The 27,873-nt window shown below is 49.7% G+C and overlaps 1 protein-coding gene across 5 annotated transcripts in view; it reads right to left on the reverse strand.

The window, feature by feature from the left end:
• Positions 1–1,268: 1,268 nt before the first annotated feature.
• The window catches only part of shc1 (SHC (Src homology 2 domain containing) transforming protein 1), a 96,015-nt gene continuing 69,410 nt past the window's right edge, over positions 1,269–27,873 (reverse strand). For 4 of the 5 annotated variants that reach the window (XM_068022509.1, XM_068022508.1, XM_068022507.1 and 1 more), the window contains 10 exons: positions 27,222–27,285; positions 21,410–21,529; positions 18,606–18,659; positions 17,913–17,964; positions 17,693–17,819; positions 14,078–14,270; positions 12,306–12,381; positions 9,136–9,306; positions 7,282–7,547; positions 1,269–6,121 (listed from right to left, as the gene is read on the reverse strand). In XM_068022509.1, the coding sequence (XP_067878610.1) occupies positions 5,993–6,121; positions 7,282–7,547; positions 9,136–9,306; positions 12,306–12,381; positions 14,078–14,270; positions 17,693–17,819; positions 17,913–17,964; positions 18,606–18,659; positions 21,410–21,529; positions 27,222–27,285 (1,252 nt within the window). In that variant the 3' untranslated portion in view covers positions 1,269–5,992. The remainder of the gene's footprint in view (positions 6,122–7,281; positions 7,548–9,135; positions 9,307–12,305; positions 12,382–14,077; positions 14,271–17,692; positions 17,820–17,912; positions 17,965–18,605; positions 18,660–21,409; positions 21,530–27,221; positions 27,286–27,873) is intronic. The other variant, XR_010971102.1, reaches the window with a different exon arrangement.

The raw sequence follows: 27,873 nt of genomic DNA on the forward strand, positions 1-27,873 counted from the left end.
CAAATGCTGGGCTTGCAACAAAGTTGCTGAGGCTAAAACTAGGTCGAGCTAATGATATAGGTGCAGCAAGAGTGTTGCTTCAGCTTTAATGCCTTCGTTAAACTCAAGACTTGAACAGTTCCACTGCTCTCCTGACCGGCCTCCCACCTTCTACCATCAGCTTCAGCTCATCCAAAACTTTGCTACCACCACCACCCACCCCCCCCCACCCCGGTATCCTAACTCACACCAAGTCCCATTCACCCGCTGTGCCCGCAGACGTACACTGGCTCCCGGTCCGGCTACGTCTCAATTTAAAAATTCTCGACCTCACGTTCAGTTCCGTCACCCTCCATGATCTCTGTTCTCCTCCAGTTTTGGCCCCTCACATGTCGCACCATTGGCGGCCGTGCCTTCAGCTGCCTGGGGGGGGGGGGGGGGGGGGGCCCCGAGCTCTGGCATTCCCTCCCTCAACCTCTCCGCCTCTCTCCTCCTTTAAGACGCTCCTTAAAACCGACCTCTTTGACCGAGCTTTTGGTCACCTGTCCCTCATATCTCCTTGCGTGGTGTCAAATTGTGTTTGACAGCGCTCCTTGTGAAGCACCTTGGGTCTTTTTACTACGGTAAAAGGTGCTATAGAAATGCAGACTGTCGTCGTTCAATCGTGGGCGCAGCTGCCGCCAGGCAGTGCTTAACGCTCAGTGCAAAAAAACGCTACGCGTGTCCAGTAGGAGCTGAGCTATCCCTTGAGAATGGGCTTTCCTTAAAACACACTCAATATCTCGAGCGCAGATAGCCTTAGTAACATGGGGGAGGCCATTCAGCCCTTTGAACCTGCGCCAGCATTCAGACGGATCATGACTGATCTGCACCACAGTTCCGCCAACACGCCTTTGCTTCACATCCTATATCAGTCCCATTAACCCATTTGGAGTGGGAAGCTGGAAAAAAAGAGAGTGTTCCAGAGTCCCATTAACCCATTTGGAGTGGGAAGCTGGAAAAAAAGAGAGTGTTCCAGATTTCCCACTCCCCCTTTGTGTGAAGAAGTGCTTCCTGACATCACCCCCTGAACGGCCTGGCTCCAATTTTAAGGTTCTGCCCCCTTGTTCTGGACACCCCCTCCCCCCCCCCCACCAGAGAAAATAGTTTCTCTCTATCGACCCGATCGAATCCTTTAATCATCTTAAACCCCCCTCGATGAGATCACCCCCTTAATCAACCTTTCAATTTAACCATCTTGAGCTCCAGAATTCAGAGATGAACAAAAAAAAAACGCAGCAAAGTCCCGATAAAATACTTGTTCTTTTAAAAAAAAAAAGCAATAATTTTTGTGCACAATCGAGATCTGGATAGGATTCGGTCAGAAGTCCATAAAACGATGTGAAATCGGGGATATGCAATAATCACACTTTGGCTTCAGAATACAAGGTAATGTTCATGCAGATACAGGAATAGAGGGGGGAAATACATCATTTACAAGGTTCCTTAGATAAAATAATCAGAGAAAGGACTTGCATAAACATTCAGGCCACAAGGCAGCCAAAGGCACATTTGCTTTAACACATGATTGAAACCCAAGCTCGTGGTTGTGCTTTATTTCTGTTCTGCGTGAGACCAAAAAAAAACCGAACCATCGGTAGAAATCTTTGATTCCTGTCCCGATATGGTGGAAGATCCGGAGTCACATTGTGTTTCCCTGTATTGCGTTGATTCATTTATTCCCCCTCAGCACCATCCGCCCCCTGGCTGTACTGATTTTCAGGGAGGTCGGACAGGCAGGCATTGGAATGTAGCTGTTGCCCCAGGTTGGGTTGCACCCACCCTGGCACTCAGACCAAACTATTCTGAGGTTTGCTGTTCCGAAAAAAAAAAACAGTTCTTCAATTGACAGTCAACGTTCCCCCTCCCTGCATCCGCCCCCCACCATTCACTTCCCTGATATGTTATTCTCCTCGATGAATTTCCATTGGTGGAAAACGGCAGAACTCTTGCACCCGTCCAACCATCCTGTGTTCCCCTCCCCACCCACACGTGTGTTTATGCACTGCAGTAACCACCCCCCCCCCGCCCCACCAAGCCTCCTTTGACAGCACCTCCCGCACCAGCGACCTCTCCCACCTATAAGGACAAGGGCAGCAGACACATGGGAACACCACCACCTGCAAGTTCCCCTCCAAGTCACACACCGTCCTGACTTGGAACTATATCGGCCGTTCCTTCACTGTCGCTGGGTCAAAAATCCTGGAACAAATGCCAGCTTTGCCAGCGACGCCGACATCCAGAGAATGGATTTTTAAAAAAACACAGTCTGATTCCGGATTGGAGTGTCGGAAAGCAAATATGGTTTAGGGGTGGGCAAGGTAGGTCACACTTGAGATCCGGATGTATGATACTCAGCACACTGTCCTGAAGACAAGGCCGCAACTTACTTGTGTCACTGGTGCCCATCTCCAAATACTGGAGCCCTTTGAATGCTGAACCCCTGCAGACCTCCTTATCTACCCAGTAGAGGCAGCTAGTGAAGATTTCGATATTCTGAAGGAAATAAATGAAATGCTGGAAATCTACAATGAGACAGAATATTCACTGATCAAGGGTCTGCACTCAAAACATTAAAGTGTTATCTCTCTTTCATAGATCTTAACTTTAAGGACATGGGTAAAAGAACCAGAGTTGGGGGGAAAATGAGGAGACCTGATTTTTAAACACACCGAGCCATGATAATCTGGAATGCGCTGCCTGAAAGGACGGCGGAAGCAGGTTCAACAGCCCCTTTGCAAAAGGGAATTGGATAAATACTTGGGAATTTGCAGGGCTGCGGGGAAAGGGGTGAGGGAATGGGGAGAACAAATTGAACCGCTTTTTTCAAAAAGCTAGCACAGGCAGGATGGGCCAAATGGCCTCCTTCTGTGTTGCATCATTCCATGACCCGCCCACCAAGCCGTTTCTGGTTTTAATACTCCAGTTCTTTTGTCTGATGGTCTGAACTGGTCACTGGGCTGTGATCTTTTTTTTTCCATATATAAAAAGGAAAATATCCGGGGGTTTAATCAGAATGCAAACAGACTTATTTCATTGTAGTTCTCCTCGTTTTCCACTGCTTTCCACAACCAGCACCTGTGCAGCTTTTACAAATAAGGATAAGACAATTTAAGAGAGTAAGAAATAGGGGGAGGAGGCCATTCAGCCCCTCGAGCCTGCTCCATCATTCAGTATCATGGCTGATCTGATTGTGGCCTCAACTCCACTTTCCTGCCTGCACCCCCATAATCCTTGCCTCCCTTGTCAATGAAAAATCTGTCTTAATTCGGCCTTGAACATATTCAATGACCCAGCCCTCCACTGCTCTCTGGGGGAGAGAATTCCAAAGAGTAATCAGAGGAGAAATTTCTCCTCATCTCCGTCTGAAATGGGAGACCCCTTATTCTGAAACCACACCCCCTAGTTCTAGATTCCCCCCTCGAGGGGAAACATCCGCTCAGCCCCTACCTTGTCAAACCCCATCAGAATCTTATACTTTTCAATAAGATCACCTCCCAGCCTTCTAAACTGCAATGAGTATTTGGGGGGGGGGGGGGGGCGGGGGGGGGAAAGAGTTGTGAGAGGGAGAGTGGGGGGGGGGGTAGAGTGGGAGAAGGGGGAGAGGGGGAAGGGAGGGGTGGGCGTAAAGGGGGCAAGGAAGTCTCCACCGGGACTCTTTTGAGCCATCCTCAAAACTTTTTGGAAAGCTAAAACCTCCCCCCCCCCAAATCAGAAGAGGATTTTAAACACAATTTTGAGGTGACAAGTTGTGCCCCACAAACCCTGTACGATACACAGATGAGGCTCTTTTTGTTGTCCTCTAATGCCAAGATTTCACCGTGTTCGCGTGCTGGAAGGTGGCCAACCCTCTGTAGCAGCTTCAAGATGCACCAGAGCACTGGCAAGCTGCCGGAGGCCCAGCAGCTTACACTCTCACTCTGTGCCAATGCAGACTGGTGTCTGCCTCTTCATTTTCCAGGTCACCTGCCGAGAATTTACTGTCAGAGACCCGTCACTGGGTGCACATTTGTAATCAGCTCCCTATCAACCTGACAGCATTACAAGCTTGATGTTTGACCTGCTAGTTCCTTTGCCCCTCGCCCACTAACCTTCTCCCTTCGGTCCCCGATTCACATCGGGGTACAGTCCCACAGTCTCCCCCGCCCCGTTAAGTTTTACCAGTTCTGATGAAGGGTCACAGACCTGAAATGTTAACTGTGTTTCGCTCTCCACCGATGCTGCCAGACCTGCCACGTGTTTTCTGTTTTTATTACTTAATGCTAATGTTTTTCCTCCCAGAGGTACCATTTCAAACAGGTCCAAGCCAAAACCAGTATTAGCTGCAAAATCGCTCCGCCCACCCCACGCCCTCACAGATGGAACGAACCAGCTGCCAGCGTTTTGTGGGATCATACCTGTGGCGAATTCTGCAGTCGACTAGCTCTTGTGGGCTGGGGGCAGAACTCTCTAGCCATCAGTAACACCACCTTCCCCCCCACCCCTCAGTGTCTTATCCCTGACTCCTGGGGCTATTCGACCATGGGAGGCTGCACTTAAAGGTGACCTAGCATCACCATCCTCAGTCAGGCCACTGCGTCTGCTTGCACACCCTATCAGCAGAGGGCCCTTTTAAAGCACCCACCCCACCAGCCGCGCCCCTCCCTACCCCCCCCCAAACAAGTTCAGAGGCTTTCTTCTGTGTTTTATTTAATCCCCCGCCGACAAATATTTGACTCTCCGTCCTAAAGACGCATCTTGGGTGCGATAGTGTCAGGGACTCCAGCATCCCTCCGGCACCTGAACCTCGCAGGTTCAGCGATCAGAGCCAGGCCCGATTCGGCTCACAGCTGATTGGCCAATCCCCCACGCGACATCCGGGAGGGTTCAAGGGCTGCTGACCAATTCTAACACCCGGGATACTGAAACAATAAGTAGCTGGCACGGGGCTCAGGGTGGGCTGGGGGCAGTGTGCAGTGGAAGGGATAATCCTCCGGGTCTGAGTGATTCAGCTTCTCAGTGCAGTGCAGTTACAGCTCGCCCAGGAAGCCGTGTGCCGCGCTCCGCTGCACAGTTCACCGCACTACAACCAACAGTCTGGGCTGAGGGAGGAGCTGTGCCCCCGGTGATACACAACGCGCCTTCTGTGTCGCACCTGCCTGTGATCCGCAGCTAAGTCTAGCCAACGGAACGGGCGGTCCAAGTTATTTCCTGGTGGCCAGCTTTATGATTGAATGGCAAAACGCGTGGTAATGGTGGACAGGACACAGAGGTCTGGCTTTAGAACTGGGACAGAGGTTGTGGGGGGGGGGGGGTGGGGTGGGGGGAGGCACAGCTCTCCAGCCATCAGTAACCCCCACCCACCACCAGCAACGCCCCCCTCCCCCATCCCAACTCAGTACCTCATCCAATTGTTTCAGACTTGACTATTCGACTGTGAGAGGCCTCGCTTCAAGGCAATACACCTGCTGTGATTGACAGCAAGGGACTCACCAGATAGCAATCGGAGCTGTATCTGCATCCAGGGAAGGATGAAGTTGACTGCATAGTGGTAGACAGCGAGTGGTGGTGGGTGGGGTGAAGAGAGAGAGAGAGAGAGAGAGAAATGGACACAACCAGGTAAACACCACAACCAATGCCAGCTATCAACGGTGCAAAGTTCCAGGAAAATAATCCGTGTGTCCCAACTTCAGGATAGTTTTATCCAGGAAGACCAGGATAGGATTCCAGACGCCCATTGAACCAGACTGGTGGTGCCAAGGATGTCAGAGGACCCTCGTGTTTCTGTCAAACCGCTGTAATTACAAAGATCCAGCGACCACACGTAAAGGAAAGCTTTCTCGATAAAATGAAATTAGCAGCGTTTCAGTCTCGTAGAAAACCCAGAAGTTCCGCTGTGACGTGACTGCAGTCCCTCCTGTAGCTCGTCGTCCGATCCCAGGGCAGGTGACGGCTCCCCCACTGCCTGCGATCCCTCCCTTTCGACCCCTTGAACCTACAGTCTCCGCTCCACAGGCTGCTGTAGGCAGACCTCACTGCCAGCTGATATGATTGGCAGATGGTTGTCCATGTGATAGCTAATCAGGTGACTTACGCTCTCAAACTTGTGATCCTTTGTCCTCACCTTGCAAGAAGGGGGGGGGGGGGGGAAACGAGAGGAGACAGAGGAGTTAGTGACCACCTCATAAAAAACATTAGATGCTGTTATTCTGCGTTTTGTTTGTTCAGGTTAATTGTGGTATGCATGAAAGTGCGGTGCAGTTACAGCTCCCTCTAGTGTCCCCATCAAACACTCCCAGGACAGGTACAGTACGGGGGGTTAGATACAGAGTAAAGCTCCCTCTACACTGTCCCCCATCAAACACTCCCAGGACAGGTACAGCATGGGGGTTAGATACAGAGTAAAGCTCCCTCTACACTGTCCCCATCAAACACTCCCAGGACAGGTACAGCATGGGGGTTAGATACAGAGTAAAGCTCCCTCTACACTGTCCCCCATCAAACACTCCCAGGACAGGTACAGTACGGGGGGTTAGATACAGAGTAAAGCTCCCTCTACACTGTCCCCCATCAAACACTCCCAGGACAGGTACAGCACGGGGGTTAGATACAGAGTAAAGCTCCCTCTACACTGTAAAAAAAAAGAAAAAAAAACAAAAAAAAAACGGGGGTTAGATACAGAGTAAAGCTCCCTCTACACTGTCCCCATCAAATACTCCCAGGACAGGTCCAGCACGGGGTTAGATACAGAGTAAAGCTCCCTCTACACTGTCCCCATCAAACACTCCCAGGACAGGTACAGCATGGGGGTTAGATACAGAGTAAAGCTCCCTCTACACTGTCCCCATCAAATACTCCCAGGACAGGTCCAGCACGGGGTTAGATACAGAGTAAAGCTCCCTCTACACTGTCCCCATCAAACACTCCCAGGACAGGTCCAGCACGGGGGTTACATACAGAGTAAAGCTCCCTCTACACGGTCCCAAAGTTAGTTCATAGATCATTCATGATCTCATTGAATGGCGCAACAGGTTTGAGGGGTTGAATGGCCTCGTCCTGTCCTATGTTCCTCCCAGAGTCCAACAGCCTGCAGTCACTCCCCATCGCGGCTCGTGCAGGATGCAACAGCACGTGGCATGTGGGTGGAGGAGTGTCAGTGGAAAACGCCTCCAGGTGTCGGCAGCTTCAGGGGCAGAGTGGAGTGGAGGGGTGGGGGAGTGGGGGGGCGAGGAGGTCTGGGACGCAGACACGCGTACACTGCACCTTCACCAAAGCGACACTTACCACTCCCTCCGGGTCGACGAGTAACAGGTGCTTGGGCTGGCCATTCTGTAATCCCGTCAACACGTACTGACCGGGGGTGGTCGTGCTCTCCCGCACCAGGAAGTCCCCGTTGGAGAGCAGGAGCTTCTCTGCCTCCTTGCGGTTCATTTTGCCGTGGTACCAGATCTCCTTCCGCAGCTGCTCCTCCATGGAGGCCGTGATGTGGGACGGAGGACTGCTGGCTGGGGGGGTCGGGTGGGGCGCCCTCAGGGCATCTTCGAACGGTTCTGGAGTACAGACAGAAGGAAAGAGCTCACCAGGCAGCTATGACAGGGCACAGCGTCTGTTCTTAACGTACATGTTACATGTTAAATTTAAGTGACCTAAGAAATAGGAGCACGAGGAGGCCATTCGGCCCCTCGAGCCTGCTTCACCTTTCAATAAGGTCGTGGCCATCCTACTACCTCAATTCCACCTTCCCGCCCAATCCCGATTCCATCAGTGCCCAAAAATCTATCAATCTCAGTCTTGACCAGACTCAACGACGGAACATCCACAGCTCTCTGGGGTAGAGAATTCCAAAGATTCACAACCCTCTGAGTGAAGAGATTTCTCATCGTCTCAGTCCCAGGTGGCCGAGCTGTCATCCCGAGATTTACTAGAATGGTTCCGAGGATGAGGAACTTCTGTTAATGTGGAGAGATTAGAGTAGCTGGGATCGTTCTCCCTAGAACAGAAGTGCTACAGGGCGAATTTAATAGAGGTTTTTGAAATCATGACTGGATAGAGAGAGTCGATAGGGAGAAATGGTTTCCAATGCCTGAAAGGTCAATAATCAGAGGACACCGATTTATAATGGCAGAGATTATGGGGAAACAGCAGGGTAGCGGGACTACCTGCTCTTCAAGAGAGCCAGTTCAGAATCAATGGGTTGAATGGCCTCATCCTATGCTGCAGTATTCTAGGATTATATAAATTAAATCAAAGATTGGCGTCATCGTCAGAGTGATAGTTTCTCCAGTGTATCACCTGGTCGGGGCACTGAACCATACAACAATATGCATATTAATGCAGGGGTTACTGGTCAAAAAGATGGGCGTTGTGAAGACTTGTAGGGAAGTGACAGCTCAGAATTGAGAGAGAGAGAGAGAGATGTAGAAAGTGAGGTGAAGGAATTGAAGTCTCTCCCAGCAGGGGTGGGCTGAAGGGAGGACAGATGTGTGTGAAGGTTGTTATAAGGCTAGAGATGTTGCATTGAGGGAATCGAACGAGGCAAACAACAAACGTTTATATAACAAATACTGTTAATTGGACTTTTTAAACAGTTCTCATGGTTATAAATGAAAATTTCAACAATCCCACTGACAGCATGGCCTCAATTATTTTCGGACAAAGCCCTGCCCTAGAGGACGACGAATAATACATCGAATCTACAGCACAGAAACTGGCCATTCGGCCCATCTGCTCCCTGCTGGTGTTTCTGCTCCACACGAGCCTCCTCCCACCCCCCCTCTTCATCTCCCCATATCCTTCTATTCCTTTCTCCCTCATGTGTTTATCCAGCTTCCTCTTAAATGTATCTCTGCTATTCCCCCTCAACCACTCCCTGTGGTAGCGAGTTCCACATTCTCACCACTCTCTGGGGAAAGAAGTTTCTCCTGAATTCCCCATTGGATTTATTAGTGACTGTCTTATATTGATGACCCCCTAGTTCTGGTCTCCTCCCCCCCCCCCCCCCCCCCCACAAGTGGAAACACAAACCATATCTACTCTATCAACCACCTCCATAATACATACTCATTTAAAGTGTTAAACAAGCATCATTAGTCCTGAAAAGACTCAACTATTCAGGTCCCCCTCCCCACAGACACTCACTCATATCGAAGACGTCCCGCTGAACGCTGCCATTGGTGTGACCCGCCACGGGAGGTTTCGACTTGTCCAGGTTCTGAACATTGACGTACGATGGGTCATCGAATAGGTCGGACCGGCTGCCAATCTTGCCGCTCGGTAACCCGGGCTGCGCGAACCTCTGCTGGGAAGCACCTGCGTGGGATGTGGAGTTGGGTGGGGGGGGGGTGGGGGAGGGAATCAGGGGTACAGAATCAATCAGTGCTCATTCGGGGCCCCCCGCACACCAACATGACTACCTAAAGCGAGGGTCAAGTCTGGAGAATGCTGCCACAACACTACGTCAGTGGGGTGCGACTCTGTGCCTGCAACTGAAACATGAAGTCACCAAATGGGATTCCATTAAAAACTGATGGAAATATTTAAATATGTGTGAGCTGTTTCAAAACTCCAAATTAAAATCCGACAATAGATCAGAACCACTGTTCCAATTTGTTTTGGACAGCTAGTAATGCTGTTCATTAAATCATTCCTGCCCTCCACAGACCTTCCCTTTTGTTATTTCCGCACCCCCACCCCCTCACCGCTTTCCCCACTTCTGCATTTGCTTAAAACCTGTTACATCTCGAACATTTTCCAGCTCGGTCAATCGTTAACACTGTTTTTCCTCTCTCTACAGAAGCTGCCTGCCCTGCTGGGTATTCCCGGGATTTTGTGGTTACGTTTCAGATTTCCAGCATCCGCTGTACCTTCGGCTCACTGGCCTAATCAGCACAATTCAACACAAGTTAGTTTCAGAATGAGGAACGGCTACTGACTGTGGTTATAACATTGCATTGAGGAAATTAAACTGTGTACATTTTATCCTCAAAGTCTCAACGACACAACGAAGGAGTAAGCGGACTGCGCAGGTAACACGGCGCAGAGCGAACTTCATTAAATCGGAGGTGCTGGCAGGCTTTACGAGCTCACACAGCTGAGCTACCCGAGGGAACAGTCACACTTTAAGGTTAGTATTGCGATGAAGCAGTGGGCCACTTGGCCTCTCTAGCCTGCTGCGCCATGCAATGAGATCATGGCTGATCTTCCACTTCGACTCTGCCTTCTCGCCCACTCCCCACATCCCTTGCATTTGATAATTTTCAATGAGATCACCTCTCATTCTTCTAAACACCAGAGAATGTAGGTCCAAAGTCATATATCAGCTGAGTTTGGCTTGCAAAGAAGCACAGTTCAGCTTGCACTCTTTCACTCAGCTGGTCACACATGCAGGTCTTCGTGAGAAGTTTGCGGTTTTCAAGCCCTACTCCAGGACTTGAACTCGTTACCTGGGGTGACGCTTCAGCACAATATCAAGGGAGTGCTGCATTGTCAGAACGGCTGACCTCCAGACGAGAGCTTTGGTCATTGTCCCGTTTCAGTGATTCAGGTGGATGTTAGAGATCCTGCGGCGCTCTTCGAAATGCGGGGAGTTGAGTTCTCCCGGCTGACGTTCCTCCTTCAACTCATACCATCAAAAAATAGATCAACAGGGTATTCACCTCAGTGCTATTTCTGGGATCATGCTGTGTGCAACTCACCGAAATAACAGTGACTGCACTGCAAACACATTCATGGGGAGACACTCTGGACAGGTGATAAAACAGACTATAATTAAATGAAGCTGCATCATCAACCACCTCTTTTCCTATTCGTTCATGGGATGTGGGCGTCGCTGGCCAGGCCAGCATTTATTGCCCCATCCCTAATTGCCCCTTGAGAAGGTGGTGGTGAGCTGCCTTCTTGAACCGCTGCAGACCGTGTGGGGTAGGTACACCCACAGTGCTGTTAGGGAGGGAGTTCCAGGATTTAGACCCAATAACAGTGAAGGAACGGCCGATATAGTTCCAAGTCAGGATGGTGTGTGGCTTGGAGGGGAACTTGCAGATGCTGGCGTTCCCATGCATCTGTGGTGGAGGTCACGGGTTCGGAAGGTGCTGTCTAAGGAGCCTTGCTGAGTTGCTGCAGTGCATCTTGTAGATGGTACACACTGCTGTCACTGTGCGTCGGTGGTGGAGGGAGTGAATATTTGTGGATGGGGTGTCAATCAAGCGGGCTGCTTTGTCCTGGATGGTGTCGAGCTTCTTGAGTGTTGTTGGAGCTGCACTCATCCAGGCAAGTGGAGAGTGTTCCATCAGACTCCTGACTTGTGCCTTGTAGATGGTGGACAGGCTTTGGGGAGTCAGGAGGTGAGTTACTCGCTGCAGGATTGCTTTTATAGCCACGGTATTTATATGGCTACTCCAGTTCAGTTTCTAGTCAATGGTAACACCCAGGATGTTGATAGTGGGGGATTCAGTGATGGTAATGCCGTTGAATGTCAAGGGGAGATGGTTAGATTCTCTCTTGTTGGAGATGGTCATTGTCTGGCACTTGTGTGGCACGAATGTTACTTGCCACTTATCAGCCCAAGCCTGGATATTGTCCATGTCTTGCTGCATTTCTACACGGACTGCTTCAGTATCTGAGGAGTCACGAATGGTGCTGAACATTGTGCAATCATCAGCGAACATCCCCACTTCTGACCTTACGATGGAGGGAAAGTCATTGATGAAGCAGCTAGAGATGGCTGGAACTCCCGCAGTGATGTCCTGGAGCTGAGATGATTGACATCCAACAACCATCTTCCTTTGCGTTAGGTATGACTCCAACCAGCTCAACACTGCTCAAAGCTTTAACCTGGGGTGACACTATTTCTGAATTTCAATCTATTCACTGCAAGGTCCCACAAAAGGCAACTGGATGGATGACTAACCAATCGATGGCTGGCGGTGTCAGAGGACGTGCACACTGGGGCAGAACTCCATGCGCTTTTTCCCCAATAGATTTGGATCTTTAACATCCACCCAAACCTCCGCAGGAACTGGAAGCAGTCCCGACACTCGGGTTTCCCTTCAACTGCGTAAGCTCCTTGCTTTAACCCCGTGAATGGAGAGAAGCTGTGCTATGGAGAGAGAGAGAGAGAGAGAGAGAGAGAGAGAGAGGGGAGGGGCTGCCACTTTGCAATGCTGTAACCATACTCTGCCGCCAAGGTGGCACGCTCATCCTGCGAGGAAGTCCCAATCACCCGGGAGGATCTGCCGAGGCCACACAGCCGCAGATAGCGGAAATCTCCCAGAAACCCACCAACCCGCTGCTGGTTTAACGCACCGTACCTTGCACCGCAGGCAGCTGCTTCTGAGAATCTGAGGAGCGCACATCGTAGAGGTTCCCTGATGTCTGACCTACGGGCTGCAAAACAGCAAAAACAGAGAGGGTGAGGAAAGAAAAAAGGTTGGTCAGAAAGGCAGGCGTTTCTATTTAGGCGTTCAACCACCTCAGGACGTCTCAAAGCGTTTTACAGCCAATTAAGACCTTTTTTTTTGGAAGCGTAGTCACTGTTGCAGTGTAGGAAATGTGGCAGCCAACTTGTACAGAGCAAGATCCCGCAAACAGCAATGAGATAACGATCAGATAATTTGTTTCAGTGATGTTAGTTGAGAGATAAATATTTGCCGAGGACTCTGGGGAGAACTCGCCCCTGCTCTTTTTCCATTAGCGACCGAGAGATTATTTATGTCCACTCGAGGGGAGAGGGGCAGCCAGGCGCGTTAACATCTGAAAGATGGCACCTCCGACAGTGCAGCCCTGGGAGCTTAAGCCTGGATTTTTGTGCTCAGGTCTCTGGAGTGGGATTTGAACCCACAACCTTCCGACTCGAGAGAGCTACACTGATCCACGGCTGACATGGACTCTACACCACAGACCCCGAGTTCCACTCTTCAGGCAATGTACACGCTGCAGGGCGAGGATGGGAGGCAGGCTTTTAAATACAAAACCCACTCAGCAGGATTGGCGCCATGAGTTAGAACGTTGCCCTTTCACCACTGACACCCGGTACTGAATCCAACGCAGAATAAATGAGATGGAACTCAGGCTTGACTGCAAGTGTCCTGATCAAAAACAGATTTAAAAACATTCAGATCTAAAACAGAATTAGTGTTTACAGCACAGCAACAGGCCATTCGGCCCAGCCAGTCTATGCTGGTCTTTAAGCTCCGCTTGACCCTTTTCACATCCTTCCTCATCTAACTCTCACCATATCCTTCTATTCCTTTCTCCCTCGTGTGTTTAACCAGCTTCCCCTTAAATGCATCTCCGCTATTCCCCTCAGCCACTCCCTGTGGTAGCGAGTTCCACATTCTCACCACTCTCTGGGGAAAGAAGTTTCTCCTGAATTCCCCATTGGATTTATTCGTGACTGTCCTATATTGATGGCCCCCTAGTTCTGGTCTTGCCCACAAGTGGACACACACTGTGTCCATTCTCATCATGTGAGGAAGAACTGTTTTATACAGGGGTTGGTAATGACCTGGAGCTCGCTGCCTACGAGGGTGGCGGAAGTGGTGATGATCAATAATTTCAGACAGAAATTTGATGGGCACTTAAGGGAAATAAACTTGCAGGGCCACAGGAATAGAGCAGGGGAATGAGACTGACTGGATTGCTCGACAGAGAGCCGGCATGGACTCGATGGGCTGAATGGCCTCATTCGGTGCTGTATAATTCTATGACATGGGTCCGAAAGTCACCTTTCCCCAGTGCGAACCCCTGTCCTACTGTCAACTTTAATTTATCGCTGTGAAATAGCTGACCTTCTCCTGAGTCTGTGACCCCCTAGTTCTAGGCTCTCCAGCCAGGGGAAAGCAGCCTCTCAGCATCTACCCTGTCAAACCCTCTCAGAATTGTATACATTTCCCTCGTTCTTCTAAACCCCAGACATTATGGGGCCATTCTACTCAATTTCCCATCATAGGACAGCTCTGACACCCCAACCAGTGTCTTCACTAACAGAGCTGTCTCGGGGAGCTTCAGAATAGTTTTTTTTTTTAAACATTGACTATCTGCTCTGGAAGCCATGCAGTGTGGCAGAGTGGGTGACACTGACCAGGGTGGCTCCGAGGTGGTTTGGGTGCTGCGACGAAAGGGCTGGATTCCTGGGTGGCCCCGCCCCCTCACGGTGCCTCAGGTCCACCAGCCCACCGAGGGGCGGCTCTTTTCCCGGGAAGTCATTGTAATACTGGTGGTCCACCGACTCCTCCTCCTCCTCGTCCCACGCCGAGCCATCGAAGCCCGCCATCCTGGGGAGGCACAGTAACAAACAGCGGGTTAATCCGCAGCCCAGTGCTGAACGTGAAGCAATCTGCAGTCTTTAACAACAACTTGCATTTATATATCATCTTTAATGCAGCAAAACGTCCCAACACAAGAGGGTTGCCAATAAAAATCCCACACTGAGCCACAGGAGTGGATATTAGGACAGGAAGCTCGGTCAAAGAGGTCAGTTTTAAGAAGTGTCTTAAAGGAGGAGGAGAGCTTTAGTGAGGGAATTCCCGAGCTTAAGGCCCGAAGCAGCTGAAGGCACAGCCGCCAGAGGTGGAGCGATGGGAATCGGGGGGAGATGCGCGAGAGGCCTGTATTCAAGGAGCTCAGAGATCTGGGAGGGTTGTGGGGCTGGAGGAGGTTACACTGATGGGGATGGGCTACAATTCGTCTCCACTTACTTTCATTAATTTTCCCAGTCTGTCATTTTTTTTTTGGTTCCTTTCTTTCCACCTAGAGGTGTTACGTCAATGCTCGAGAATGCAGACTTCCTATCTTTGTATATACTCTCAGCATCAAACACTCCCAGGACAGGTACAGCACATGGGTTAGATACAGAGTAAAGCTCCCTCTACACTGTCCCCATCAAACACTCCCAGGACAGGTACAGCACGGGGGTTAGATACAGAGTAAAACTCCCTCTACACTGTCTCTAAACTCTGTGTGCGCATGTGCATGTGATAAAGAGCATGATTAAGAATGAGAAATAGAGAGGTGAGTGTGAGCGATAGAAAGAGAGAAGCCAATGAGAAAAAATGAGTGAGATGACAGCAAAGTCAAGAACAGGAATGGACTTGACAGCAAGTATAAACCGAAAATGCTGGAAACACTCAGCAGGTCTGGTCAGATACAGAGTTGATGTGCTGACAAAAGGTCATTGACCTGAAACATTAACTCGGTTTCTCTCGCCGCAGATGCTGCCAGACCTGCTGAGTGCTCTCTGGCACTTTCTGCTTTCCTTTCAGACTTCCAGCATCCGCAAGTATTTTGCTTGTGTGGTGGGCTCGACAGTGATGCACCCACCGTCTAAACGCTGATCGGTTGGATGGTGACGGATCAGAGGGCTGTCAACAGCCATGGAGCTGTTCGCCAGCATAAGCCAGACTTTCAGGAGGGGAGGGCAGACAAGAGATGGGACCTTGGAAATACCAAAGAACAATAATGCCTGGCCATGGTCCAATGCACCAATTTTGTTACCATATAATTTCAGTTAGAGACTCTTTTAGCCCCAATTATCTGATACTTAACACTCTACATTAAATCTATTCAATTTGGAGACAACAGTACACCATAGACATTGAAGCACATCTGTGCAAACCTAAATAGCTCAGTGTGGTGTTAATTGTGAAGCAGTGAATGAACAGACTGAGATACAAAGAGCGACAAATTGGCTGCTTGTTTGCTGCTTCGGAAACACAGTCAAAGCTGAACATTTCTTGGCATAACCCACCACCAGGATTTAACATGTTACACAATGGTTGGTTGCGGTGTGTGAGAGAGAGAGAAGAGAGAGAGAGAGAAAGAGAGAGAGAGAAAGAGAGAGAGAAAGAGAGAGAGAAAGAGAGAGAGAAAGAGAGAGAGAAAGAGAGAGAGAAAGAGAGAGAGAAAGAGAGAGAGAAAGAGAGAGAGAGAGAGAGAGAGAGAGAGAGAGAGAGAGAGAGAGAGAGAGAGAGAGAGATCCAGTTTTTGTTCCCCCTGAACAGACCCGTTGGTAGTTGTGCAGGGTGAAGAGCTGAGCTAGCCTGTGCAGCCGACTCTCCAGTCGACACGTAACAAAAGGTCACAAATTGTTGAACGCACAAGCCAACAGTGTGTGTCCGGTCGGTGCAAGGCAGCCACTCAGTAACCTGGAGGCACAAAGGAGACCAAAGCTCATACTGGCTGGAGATCAGGGGAGCGAGGGGGAATTGAAACACCATCTCGAAGTTACTGCAGGTTTAATAAGTGCTAGATACAGTCAGCACCCTCGCCCCGAGTCTGAAGGTCATGGGGTCGAATCCCGCACCAGAGACTTGAGCCCATAATCCAGGCTGACACTCCCAGTGCCAGTGCTAAGGGAGTGCTGCACTGTCAGAGGTGCCCGTCTTTCAGGTGAGATGTTAAACTGAGTCTCTATCTGCCCTCTCAGGTGGATGTAAAAGATCCCATGCCTGTTATTGAAAGGGCAGAGGAAGTTCTCCCCGGTATCCCGGGGCCAATATTTATCACCCAACTAACATCACTGAAAACAGATTATCTGGGTCATTTCTGTTGCTGGGAGCTTGCTATACTCAAATTGGCTGCTGTGTTGCCTGCAGCGTAACAGTGACTACACTTCGAAAGCGCTTTCGGATGTCCTGAGGATGTGAAAGGTGCTATAGAAATGCAAGTCTGTGTAATAGGTTTGGCTGAATGGCCTCCTCCTGTGCTGTGATGACGACAACTCAATGACCGGTGAAGGACGCCGCCATATTATAATATGGACTCAAAGAGTCCTGGCTGCCTCCACCTGATTGCTGAGGCTTGGGTTTCTCGTTATGTTGGTCCGTACTTCAGAATCTCATTAGCTGTGGCAGCTTGAAGGAGTGGTCACAGATTCAACCTTGCACGCTGAACTGAACAAGGTGTCTGAAATTGTGTGGAGCTTTTGCAGCTGAAGAAACCCCAATGGCATGGGTCATCACAGAGCCACAATGAGGGAGATTCCCACCATCTGTCCACCATGGCTACCATTGGCAGCTGTGCTTTCAGCTGCCTGGGGCCCTACGCTCTGCAATTCTATCCCTAAACCTCTCCGCCTCTCTCTCCCCGCTCCTTTAAGATTCCTTACAGCCTACCTCTTTGACCGAGCTTTTGGTCGCCTGTGTTAATACCTCATTTTGACTAACACGTTCCTGTAGATGTTTATTACATTGAGACAGCTGATCTCAATGAAGCATACAAAATTCTTAAAAGGGCTCGACAAGGTTGATACAGAAAGGATGTTTCCCTTGGCTGGGATGCCTAGAACTAGAGGACAATCTCAGAATAGGAGGTAGGCCATTTAGGGCTGAGATGAGGAGGAATTTCTTCACTCAGAGGGTGGTGAATCTTTGGAATTCTCCACCGCAGAGGGCTGTTGAGGCTCAGTCATTGAGTATGTTCAAGACGGAGATTGATAGATTTCTAGATATTAAAGATATCAAGGGATAGTGCGGGAAAGTGGAGTTGAGGGAGAAGATCAGCCATGATTTAGTTGAACGGCGGAGCAGGCTCCAGGGGGCTGAATGGCCTGCTCCTATTCCTTATGCTAAAGGTGCTACATAAATGCAAGTTGTTGTTATACTTTACAAAACTCCCCAGCAGGAAAACAAACTGAAACAATACACACTGCATATAAAGACCAGTGCTCAATGGGTAATACGATGATCATGTGTGTTACCTGTCGTGTGGGGTCACCAGCTTGGGTGGAGTCTTGAGATACTGCTTGAAACGCAGCTCAAAGGCCTGTCCTATGGTGCTGATTACATCCTGGGCCAATCGGTCGGGGCATTCTAATATATGGCATGCTGCAAAGGACATGAAGGGGAACAGATGGTCAACTGGGAGCACCCAGCGGCGGTGGCAATTCTATAGCGAGGTTGTAATTAACGTCGACCCACCTCTTTGATTCACGGGATCTTTGGCAACGTAGGCGACATACTCTGCGGTGTCCTGCAAAAAGGGGGACAAGCAACCTACGGTTACGCAATGTCCACAGAAGGGATCGTTTCTCATACAGTGTTAAAGCCAGAGAGGGATGTTACCCATTAACTTCTACTCATGTACAAAACAGTGAGGGTGTGGTTGTTTTGTCAGTTAAACCCAAATGTCACATGAATGCAAAATAAACTTCATTGTAAAAGGCACTTAACGCTGATGGTTTTGAACGGAAGCCTGAAATCAACATTTTACAACTCCCTCACAGCAATGGGAGGAGGCCATTCAGCCCATTGAGCCTGTTCCACCATTCAATGATATCATGGCTGACCGAACTCCACCTACCTGCCTTTGCCCCCATAATCCCCAAACAGCTTGGGTTAACAAAAATCCATCAATCTCGGATTTAAAATTAACAATTGATCCAGCGTCAATTGCCATCTGCGGACGGGCGTTCCAAACTTCGACCATCTTCTGCGTGTAGAAGTGTTTCCTAATTTCACTCCTGGAAGGAGTTTCACACTTGAAATCAATCTTGGGCAATAATTGTTACAATGGGTAAATATCTGTCGGCTGTGACGTTCCATACAAACTCTGTGAACCTGCATAGTTCATGGGAAATGATCAACACATTGAAACATGGGCACAGTACTTACCGGATCCCCTCCAGAGGCAAAAGATATGGACTGCATGTGGTGATTGGCAATTATCTGCAAAAACAAAGATTAGTTTTAGTGCAAAGTCGAAAGGAAAAGGTTTTGAAAATGAGGGTACCGTTCAGTAGATGCTTAAGCAGAGCTTGCCAAGTCGTACAGTGCGTTTACCCGGCCGTGGTGCATTCTTTATGAGCACGTGGGTCTATTGGGAGACGGTGGCATAGTGTCATGTCACTGGACCAGTAATCCAGAGGCCCAGGCTAATACCGTGGGGACACAGGTTCAAATCCCACCAAAGGCAGCTGGTGGAATTTAATCAATTAATTAAAAAAAAACCTGGAATTGAAAGCGAGCCTCAGTAACGGTGCCATGAAGTGATCATCAATTGCCGCCAAAAAAAAAAAAAAACCCTTCTGTTTCACTAATGTCCTTTAGGGAAGGAAATCTGCTGTCCTTACCCGGTCAGGCCTACATGTGACTCCAGACTCTCAACAATGTGGTTGACTCTTAACTGCCCTCTGAAATGGCCTGGCAAGCCGCTCAGTTGTCGAGGGGCAATTAGGGATGAACAAAAAATGCTGGCCGTGCCCACATCCCATGAAAGAACAAAAAAAACAAGGTGCCCACCCACCTCATGGGTCAGCGAGGCGATTTCCCAACCGCTAGGTTTGTACAGTCCTCTCGCCGGCAATCGCAGCCTGAAAGCAAAGCCCTGGACACCCAACGGACGAGGAGCTTTGCTATGTCAAGGCTTGCACACTGACCCCCGCACTGTAAAGGAGGCAGAATCCCCACAACTGCAGCGAGCTTCTGCCACTCAGACTCCAAACAGCTCTTTAAATATAAAGATGTCCGGAGAGAGCCCTTCTGGGGGGGGGGGAAATGCTCAGCTTCTGACCCTTGTTCGAGAATGATGGGCAGATTCGTTTTGTTTTTGTAGTTGGCCTCGCCCCAGTGCGACCCGAAGAAAGGAGGACCAAGGAAGACAGTGGTCCCATCTCGCTTAAACATTGGTCAAGATTCATAACAAACAGAAACAGGGGCAGGCCTTATGGTGCCTTAGGCCTGCTCCACCATTCAAGATGATCAGGCCCGACCTCTGACCTCAACTCCACTTCCTGGCCCTATCCCAGGATTCCCTTAGGACCCAAGAAAAAGTCTAGCGACCAAGAAAATCTGTGGGTTTAGATTTTTCAGAAGCCTGAAAGGCAAATTCAAACGTGGTAATGGCTTACCAAGGAAGTCAGACGCCCAGATAACCATGAAAAAAAAAAACAACTGCCTGCCAAAATTCAGTCTACTCAAGATAGAGAGATGACCAGAACCTTTGGAATCACACCCACTGTCAGTCATCAGCAAAGGTGTGGAGAACACTGGGGGCTGACGAGGAAGAAACTGAATCATTTTGATGAATACAGCGGGGGCTAGACTGGCTGACCCTGATCGGACGTGGGGATCGCGGTATGCAATTAACCCACACCCGTTCACTGAGCTCCAGGCAGCACCTTAATATCGACACCGCTCTCGTCCACGAATGGCAATCGCTGCTGAGTCAATTGTCAATTTTAAATCTGAGATCGATAGATTTTTGTTGACCAAAGGTATTAAGGGGTGTGGGGGAAAGGCAGGTAGATGGAGTTCGGTCGCAGATCAGCCATGATCTCATTGAATGGTGGAATTGGCTCGAGGCGCGAAACGGTCTACTTCCATTCCTATGTTCCTGAGCTCCCCTCCACACTGAAAATAGCTACAAATAATTCCGCAGTAAATTTACATTTACGTATTTACATAAAACCCGTTGGTAGTTTTATTTCATCGCGCAGATTTTTCCTTTCAGATAAATTCACTCAGTACTGTCCCAAACCCTCAGTGGGCCTCTGCAGCTGGTCACCAGGCATGCCTCGCCCGTCTGCTCTCCCATCCCCTTTACTCAGCCTGAGCCTGGGATGGCTCACATAGATTTGATCACTGCTCCACTCATTGGGTGTCCCACCTACGCAGCTCTCGAGGTGTCCACCTTGACTAGGTTTTCTCCCTTTCGATCTCTGCTCCGCGTTCTTGTCTGAGGAGGCCCGGAGCTCGACTACGTCACTCACTACGGAGTCTGGACGGATTCTCCGGCTCAGCTACGTCCCTCAGCTGAGCGGAGATCATGAAGCTGACGCACGAGTATGACGGGAGTGAAAATTTGCCGCAGTTCAATAGGGCTTCAGTGAGGCCACACCTGGAGTACTAGGTATAGTTTTGCTCTACTTACCCAAGGGAGGGCAAACCTGCCTTAGAGGGGGTGCAACAACAGTTCACTAGACTGATTCCTCGGATGAGAGGGCTGTCCCGTGGAGCAAGATTGAGTAGAATGGTCCTATATTCTCTAGGGTTTAGATGAGATGTGATCTCTTTGAAATGTCTAAAATTCTGAGAGAGTTTGACAGGGTAGATGCTGAGAAGCTGGTTTCCCCCCCTGGCTTGAGAGTCTAGAACAAGGTGGGGGGGGGGGGGGGTCACAGTCTCAGGATAAAGGGGTCGGCCATTTCGGACTGAGCGAAGGAGAAATTTCTTCACTCAGAGGATTGTGAAACTTTGGAATTCTCTGCCCTGGTAGCTTTGCATGCTCAGTCGTTGAGTATATCCAAGGCTGAGATTGATAGATTTTTGGGCACTAAGGGAATAAGGAATGAGGCGGGACGGTGGAGTTGAGGTCAATACTCAGCATTCTTCTATTCATACAGTATTGTTGGCATTGTCACTGGCACCATGCCCCCCACTTCTGAAGGCTACATTTGGTTCGGCGAAGTCTCACTTACCTGTTTACAGTCCGTCGCCATGAGGTTGAGACTGCTGGTGGAGATGGTGAGGGTGATGGGCATTCCAGCAAACTGCAAGTTGCTTTTCCCCAAGATAGTGTTGAGGGATCGGCTGCAGGGCTGTCGGAACAAGGTGGGCAAACGGTCAATTCAAAATAATCATGCACAGCCTGTAACCCCGAAAGGTCAGTGTAAATCTGGCAAAGGTATTCCCTTTGATACCAAGGGTGTTATCCTCTCACATCCAATTGCCACCCTTTGTGAAGGTAAAGCCCCAGTTAAGTTCCCAACTTTCTAAGTCTTAATAAGACGACTTGCATCTCTCCAGCACCTTCCACCACCTCAGTCCCAAAGTGGCTCACAGCCAATGAAGTACATTTTTTCAAGTGCGGTTACTGTTGTCATGTAGGAAACGCAGCAACCAATCCGCGCACAGCAAGCTCCCGCAAACAGCAACGTGGTAATGACCCAGATCATCTGTTTTCATGATGTATGTGGAGGGACACCGGGCAGAACACCCCCACCCATGGCTCTTCTACGTCCACTGAGAAGGCAGACAGGGGCCACAGTTTAACGCCTCATCTGAAAGACGGCACCGACAGCGCGGCACTTCCCTCGGTGGCTGTACTGACGGCCCTGGACTGTGCGCTCAGGGCTCTGCCGAAACTTACCCACGATCAGCTTCACTTGGATAAGGCACCAGAAGATGGCCAACGCTCGCGGGCCGACACCTTCAGAAGAGCAGCAGGTGGGGAGAATTATAAAACATACATCTCCTTCTGCCTCCTGCAACCTCTTGTAAAGGAGAGAGACACCGCAAATGCCCGAGCTGTCTACACGTGGTCCTCCTGTATTGGTGCGTTATGTAAATCAATAGCATCTTGCATTGGTGGGCCATGCTCTTGATCAAGTATTCATTCAAACAGCAGCATCTCAGTATGTGCGGTCTGCAATTGATAAGAGGAGACCTGGAAAGGCGGCTGATGGATGATTCAGAAATGATATGAAGTATTATGGTATGGTTGCAGATCACTACAGAATGTGCAAGTGATCACGAATGGAAGTAACTGCTCCTGAGGTCACTCAACACACCCGGGGAAGGAAAAACACTCCGTTACTTACAGCCAACGACACTTTTTTTTTTTTTGGAAGTGTTATCACTGTTGTAATGTCGGAAACGTGACAATTTGTGCACAGCAAGATCCCACAAACAGCAATGTGATAGTGACTCAGATCATTTTTTTTTTTAAAGTGATGTTGGTTGAGGGATAAATATTGGCCCCAGGACACCGGGGAGAACAACCCCCCACCCCCGGCTCCTTTTCCAATAGCGGCCGTGGGATCTTTTATATCCACCTGAGAGGGACCTCAGTTTAATGCCTCATCAGAAAGACGGTACCTCTGACAGCACAGCACTCCCTCGGTACTGGCACTGGGAGCGTCGGCCTGGATTTTGTGCTCAAGTCTCCAGAGTGGGACACTTCAATTCACTGCTCAGTGCAGAGGTCTGCCAGGTCAGTGGCAGACATAAAACCAGTCTCATTTATTAGTGCACTGGACTGTCGTGAGGGGGCAGAGGGGGAAAATAAATCTGCATCAATAAACATCCGGTGTTTCCTGCTGGAAAATGCAAATGAGTGGCAGGTCAGACCGAATTCTATTGCACTGCCCTCCGTCTGTACACTTGGATTCCCAACAACTTACATTTACATAGCACCTTTAATGTAGTAAAATATCCCAAGGTGCTTCGGAGGATCGTTATCAAATAAAATTTGACGCCGAGCCACATCAGGAGATTTTAGGGGACAGGCAACCAAAAGCTCAGTCACAGAGGTCTGTTTTAAGCAGCGTCTTAAAGGAGGAGAGGGAGGCGGAGAGGTTCAGGGAGGGGAATTCCAGAGCTTAGGGCCCCCCAGGCAGCTGAAGGCACGGCCGCCAATGGTGGAGCGATGGGAATCAGTTGCACGAGAGGCTGGACTTTAACCAGGTTTTAAATGGTACCCAGAGTACCTCATCAGGCTATTTCACTACTGCAATTTCTAGTCTATTCTGAGCACTACGGTAACTGTCACTTGCAACTCACTCATCCAGTTTTGGACCTCCAGCCATTCCTAATGGTATTACTGCTGCTGTTTTACGGCCTGCACATTCGGTAAATGTCATGGCATTAGTACTGCACAAGTCCATTAAACGTCACCGCCATAAAATATTCAGAAACATCAATGCAATTAAAAACTGACAACACGCCCTGGAATTATGTGGAATGCTTTTAACAGCAGCTCCCTCTGAGGCCGATTAATTCACTTATAGTACGGCACGGGGCAGACAAGACCTCGAAGGAAGGGGGAAGAAGAACTGGCAACGCAGGCTTTGCAGCCGACGTGCTTCACAAAAAAGATTACGTTGATTCATTGAGGCCATTCAGCCCTTCTGCGCCATGCTGGCATTTATGCTCCACATGAGTCTCCTCCCACCCCACTTCATTTCACCCTGTCAACAGGCATTGATTTTACACGAACAAACATTTAGTTCTTTATTGCAGCATTACTCACTCGCACTGCCCTCGTGACAAATTTGGAACCGAGAGAATATTTCTAACAGCTCTGTAGTGTTTCTCACTGTGCCTCAAGAGAAATGATTATTGATAACATGGGCGGTGGAAGCAGATTCACTAGTAACCTTCAGAAAGGAATTGGACGAATACTTGAAGGGGAAAAATTTGCAGGGCCGTGGGGGAAAGGGGGGGGGGGGGGGGGGGAAGGGGAGGGGGCGGTAACTTATTAGATAGCTCTTTCAAAGAGCTGGCACAGGCACGATGGGCCGAATGGCCTCCTTCTGTACTGTATCATTCCATGATTCCAAACTCTGCCCCTGCATTCAGGATCCAACTTTCTGTGGGCCTTAAAACAGTCAGTCATTCAGAGGCAGCAAAAAGAAATGTCTGTCTCATTCCTAGAGACTCCCAATGGGCAAAGCAGAGCCCAGGGAACATTATCTTTTCCAGTCAGGGAGCTAGAAGTTATGGTAAACCATTATCAATCAGTGGCTCGGCCCCAGCTGGAGAATTGGGTCCAATTCTGGGCACCATACTTTAGGAAGGATGTCGAGGCCTTGGAGAGGGTGCGGAGGGAGATTTACCAGAATGAGAGCAGGGATGAGGGACTTCAGTTAATGTGGAGAGACTGGGAGAAGCTGGGATTGTTCTCCTCGGAGCAGAGAAGGTTAAGGGGGAGATTGAAGAGAGGTGTTCAAAATCATGAAGGGTTCTGATCAAGTAGATAGGGAGAAACTGTTTCCACATCATCCCTTCTCTTATTTAATCACACCGGCCCTCCACGATATCACAGACCTCCCCTTGAAATCTTTCCGCTCCGCCCGCACCCACCCCCTCATCGACCTGAAACACTGACTGTTTCTCTCTTCAGATGCCACCCTGACCAGAAGCATTTCCAGCATTTTGTTTTTATTTCCGACACGCCAAGGGTTCAGGAGCAGCACGGTCAGATGCGGAATGCACCCGCCTCCACACTATTCTGACAATATGCTGCAAGCCCAGCCATGAACTAGCCCCTCTAACGTAACACCCCCACATTCCCACAGGAGCCAACATGATCAGCTTCTCAAAGCTAATGTAAATTTAGCACTATGGTCGAGACCCACTGGGGAACCCCAGAGGAGACTCCCCAAGCTCACTTCGCTCAGGACCCCTTACCTAAGGAAGGATACACTTCCCTCAGAGAGGGTGCAACAAAAGGTCCACGAGAGCAATTTCTGGGAAGAGATGGTTGTCCTATGAGGAAAGATTGGCCTCTATTCTCTGGGATTTAGATGAATCAGAGCTGATATCCTGAGAGGGTTTGACAGGGTAGATGCTGAGAGGCTGTTCCCCCCCTCCCCCCCCTACTCTGGCTGGAGAGTGCAGAACTGGGGGGGGAGTGGGGTCACAGTCTCAGGATAAGAGGTGGCCATTTAGGTCTGAGACGAGGAGAAATTTCTTCATGCAGAGGGTTGCAAACCTTTGAAATTCTCTGCCCCAGAGCGCTGTGGCTGCTCAGTCGATGAGTGATATTCAAGACAGAGATTGACAGATTTTTGGGCGCTAAAGGAATTGAGGGATAGGGCGGGAAAGTGAAGCTGAGGTAGATCGGCCACGATCTTACTGAACGGCGCAGCAGGCTCGAGGGGACGGGTGGCCTACTCCTGCGCCTATTTATGCCCAGCACATTTAAAGAGAGAGCACTTTCCACCCGGCAAAACCACCTTTATTTTGCAAGCCAGAGGGGGGATTGCGGAAAACGAAGTGCACAGGCTTGTACCAAGTGTCTGACCCCCTCTGCGCTGCACTAAACCCCCTCAACGTGTTTCGCGGTCACGAGGGCCAGACTGATTGGCACCATGCTTACCGTGCCAGCAAGTCAGTCAATCTCAGAACAGACCTGCCATTCAGTAACAAAATTTTTGTGACATGCTTACGAGCCACAAATTCCAGACAGCAGCAGCCCTTTAAAAAGGGAAGGGAGGAGCAGAGTTGTGTTTGAACCATTCACACGCTCATGCTGGATTTCACATCCAGGGGACGGCCCTTAAACGAACAGGAGTGCACACAAATTGCAAAATAAACTAGGAGCCTCCCATGTCGAATGCCGAAAAATTCCAAGACGTTTCTCGCACAGCCTTAACACAGGCAGAGATCCTGTGCAAGTGAAAAATGCACATGGGATACTGCTCATTTTATTTCTAAATGCCCTGTTGCTCCTGTTCTGAGGGAGGCAGGACACTAGATGGTGTGAATGGACACTCTTCAGTGCACAGAGGATACAGGGGCGTGGAGCGACATGAACAATCCGTCAAAAGCAAAAAACAATCTTGCCTCACAAAGCTTTGGTCATCCTTGAGGGAGAATTGAGGGAATGCTGCGCTGTCAGAGGTGCTGTCTTTCGGATGAGGCATTAAACTGAGGCCCCCACTCTTTTTTTTTTGTTCATTGGATATGAGCGTCGCTGGCCAGGCCAGCATTTATTGCCCCATCCCGAATTGCCCTTGAGAAGGTGGTGGTGAGCTGCCTTCTTGAACCTCTGCAGTCCGTGTGGGGGGTAGGTACATCCACAGTGCTGTTAGGGAGGGAGTTCCAGGATTTTGACGCAGTGATAGTGAAGGATATAGTTCCAAGTCAGGATGGTGTGCGACTTGGAGGAAAACCCACGTGTTTCCATGCGCCAGCTGCCCTCGCCCAACTAGGCGGTAGCGGTCTTGGGTTTAAAAGGCGTTATCGAAGGAGATAACGGTGAGTCTTCTAAAAGAGCAGAGGAGGCCTCTCCAGTTTCCTGGCCACCATTTATCCCTCAACCAACGTCACTAAAACAGATTATCTGGGTCATTATCACAATGCTGTTTGTGGAATCTTGCTGTGCGCAAACTGTGTTTCCTACATTGCAACAGTGGCGACACTAAAACAAAAGTACTTGGATGGCCGTGAAGAGCTTTGGGACATCTGAAGGTGATGAAAGGCGCTACAGAAATGCAAGTTCTTTCTCCCCCCACCCTATATATAAATAGAACACTTTGAAAATTCATCTCAGCTTCTGACTCTGCACAAGCTGGGCGGGACACGCTTCAGCTTCTGTGCCACGCTAACCTCCCCCACCCCCCCATCACCTCCTTGCCCAAAAGCAGCCCCAGGGGACACAGATCAGCTGCGGTTCCTGCCATTCTGCCTGCTCGAAAGAATCAATGCACAAAGCAACACAGCCAGCAAAAATGCATTCTTTCACAATGTGGGCCACCACAGAAAGATTTAAATCAGCTGACTGACCTTCCTCCTCCTAAATACACCTTTCGCTCCGGGTACAGCCTCACACACCACACTTATCGCTTCCCTATAGGAAGTAAAGGGTAAAACAATTAACAGCGAGCAGTCTCAACTTTAAACACTCCGATTTAAAATAAAACACAGTCAGCACGGGCAGCTCAGGGGCACTGTGCGTCACAGCGGCAGATATTACTGCCGCATGGTCCCAGGGCCCTTTGTGAGATTAGCTTTAAAACGATCTCAATCTCGGAACAGGCTCAAAGGGCGGAATGACCCCCCTCCTTATCTTCCAAGTTGCAATGAGATGGAACAAGGTCCCTTAACCCAGAGGAAAGGGAAAATCCTGTGGACAACTGAAGCTTTAGTGGATGGCACTGTCAAAGAGCCGGGCACAGGCACGATGGGCCGAATGGCCTCCTCCTGTGCTGTAGGATTCTGTGATGCCAGCTCGATTGGTTCTCTATTGTGTTCTGACCTGCGTTGGGGGTCTCCCTGAAGGTAGCGAGGTGGGAAAAGGGTAGAAAGAGGGGGATTTCACACGAGCTGCTCCAGCCGCTGGAGGCTGACTTAAGGACCACTGCTCGCTTTCCGAGAGGATGATGCATATCCAGCAAGAGTACGCATCAGCATCAAATTGAGGGTGGGGGTGGGGGGG

This window comes from Heterodontus francisci, chromosome 46 (assembly GCF_036365525.1).
Source record: "Heterodontus francisci isolate sHetFra1 chromosome 46, sHetFra1.hap1, whole genome shotgun sequence".
Lineage (NCBI taxonomy): Eukaryota > Metazoa > Chordata > Chondrichthyes > Heterodontiformes > Heterodontidae > Heterodontus > Heterodontus francisci.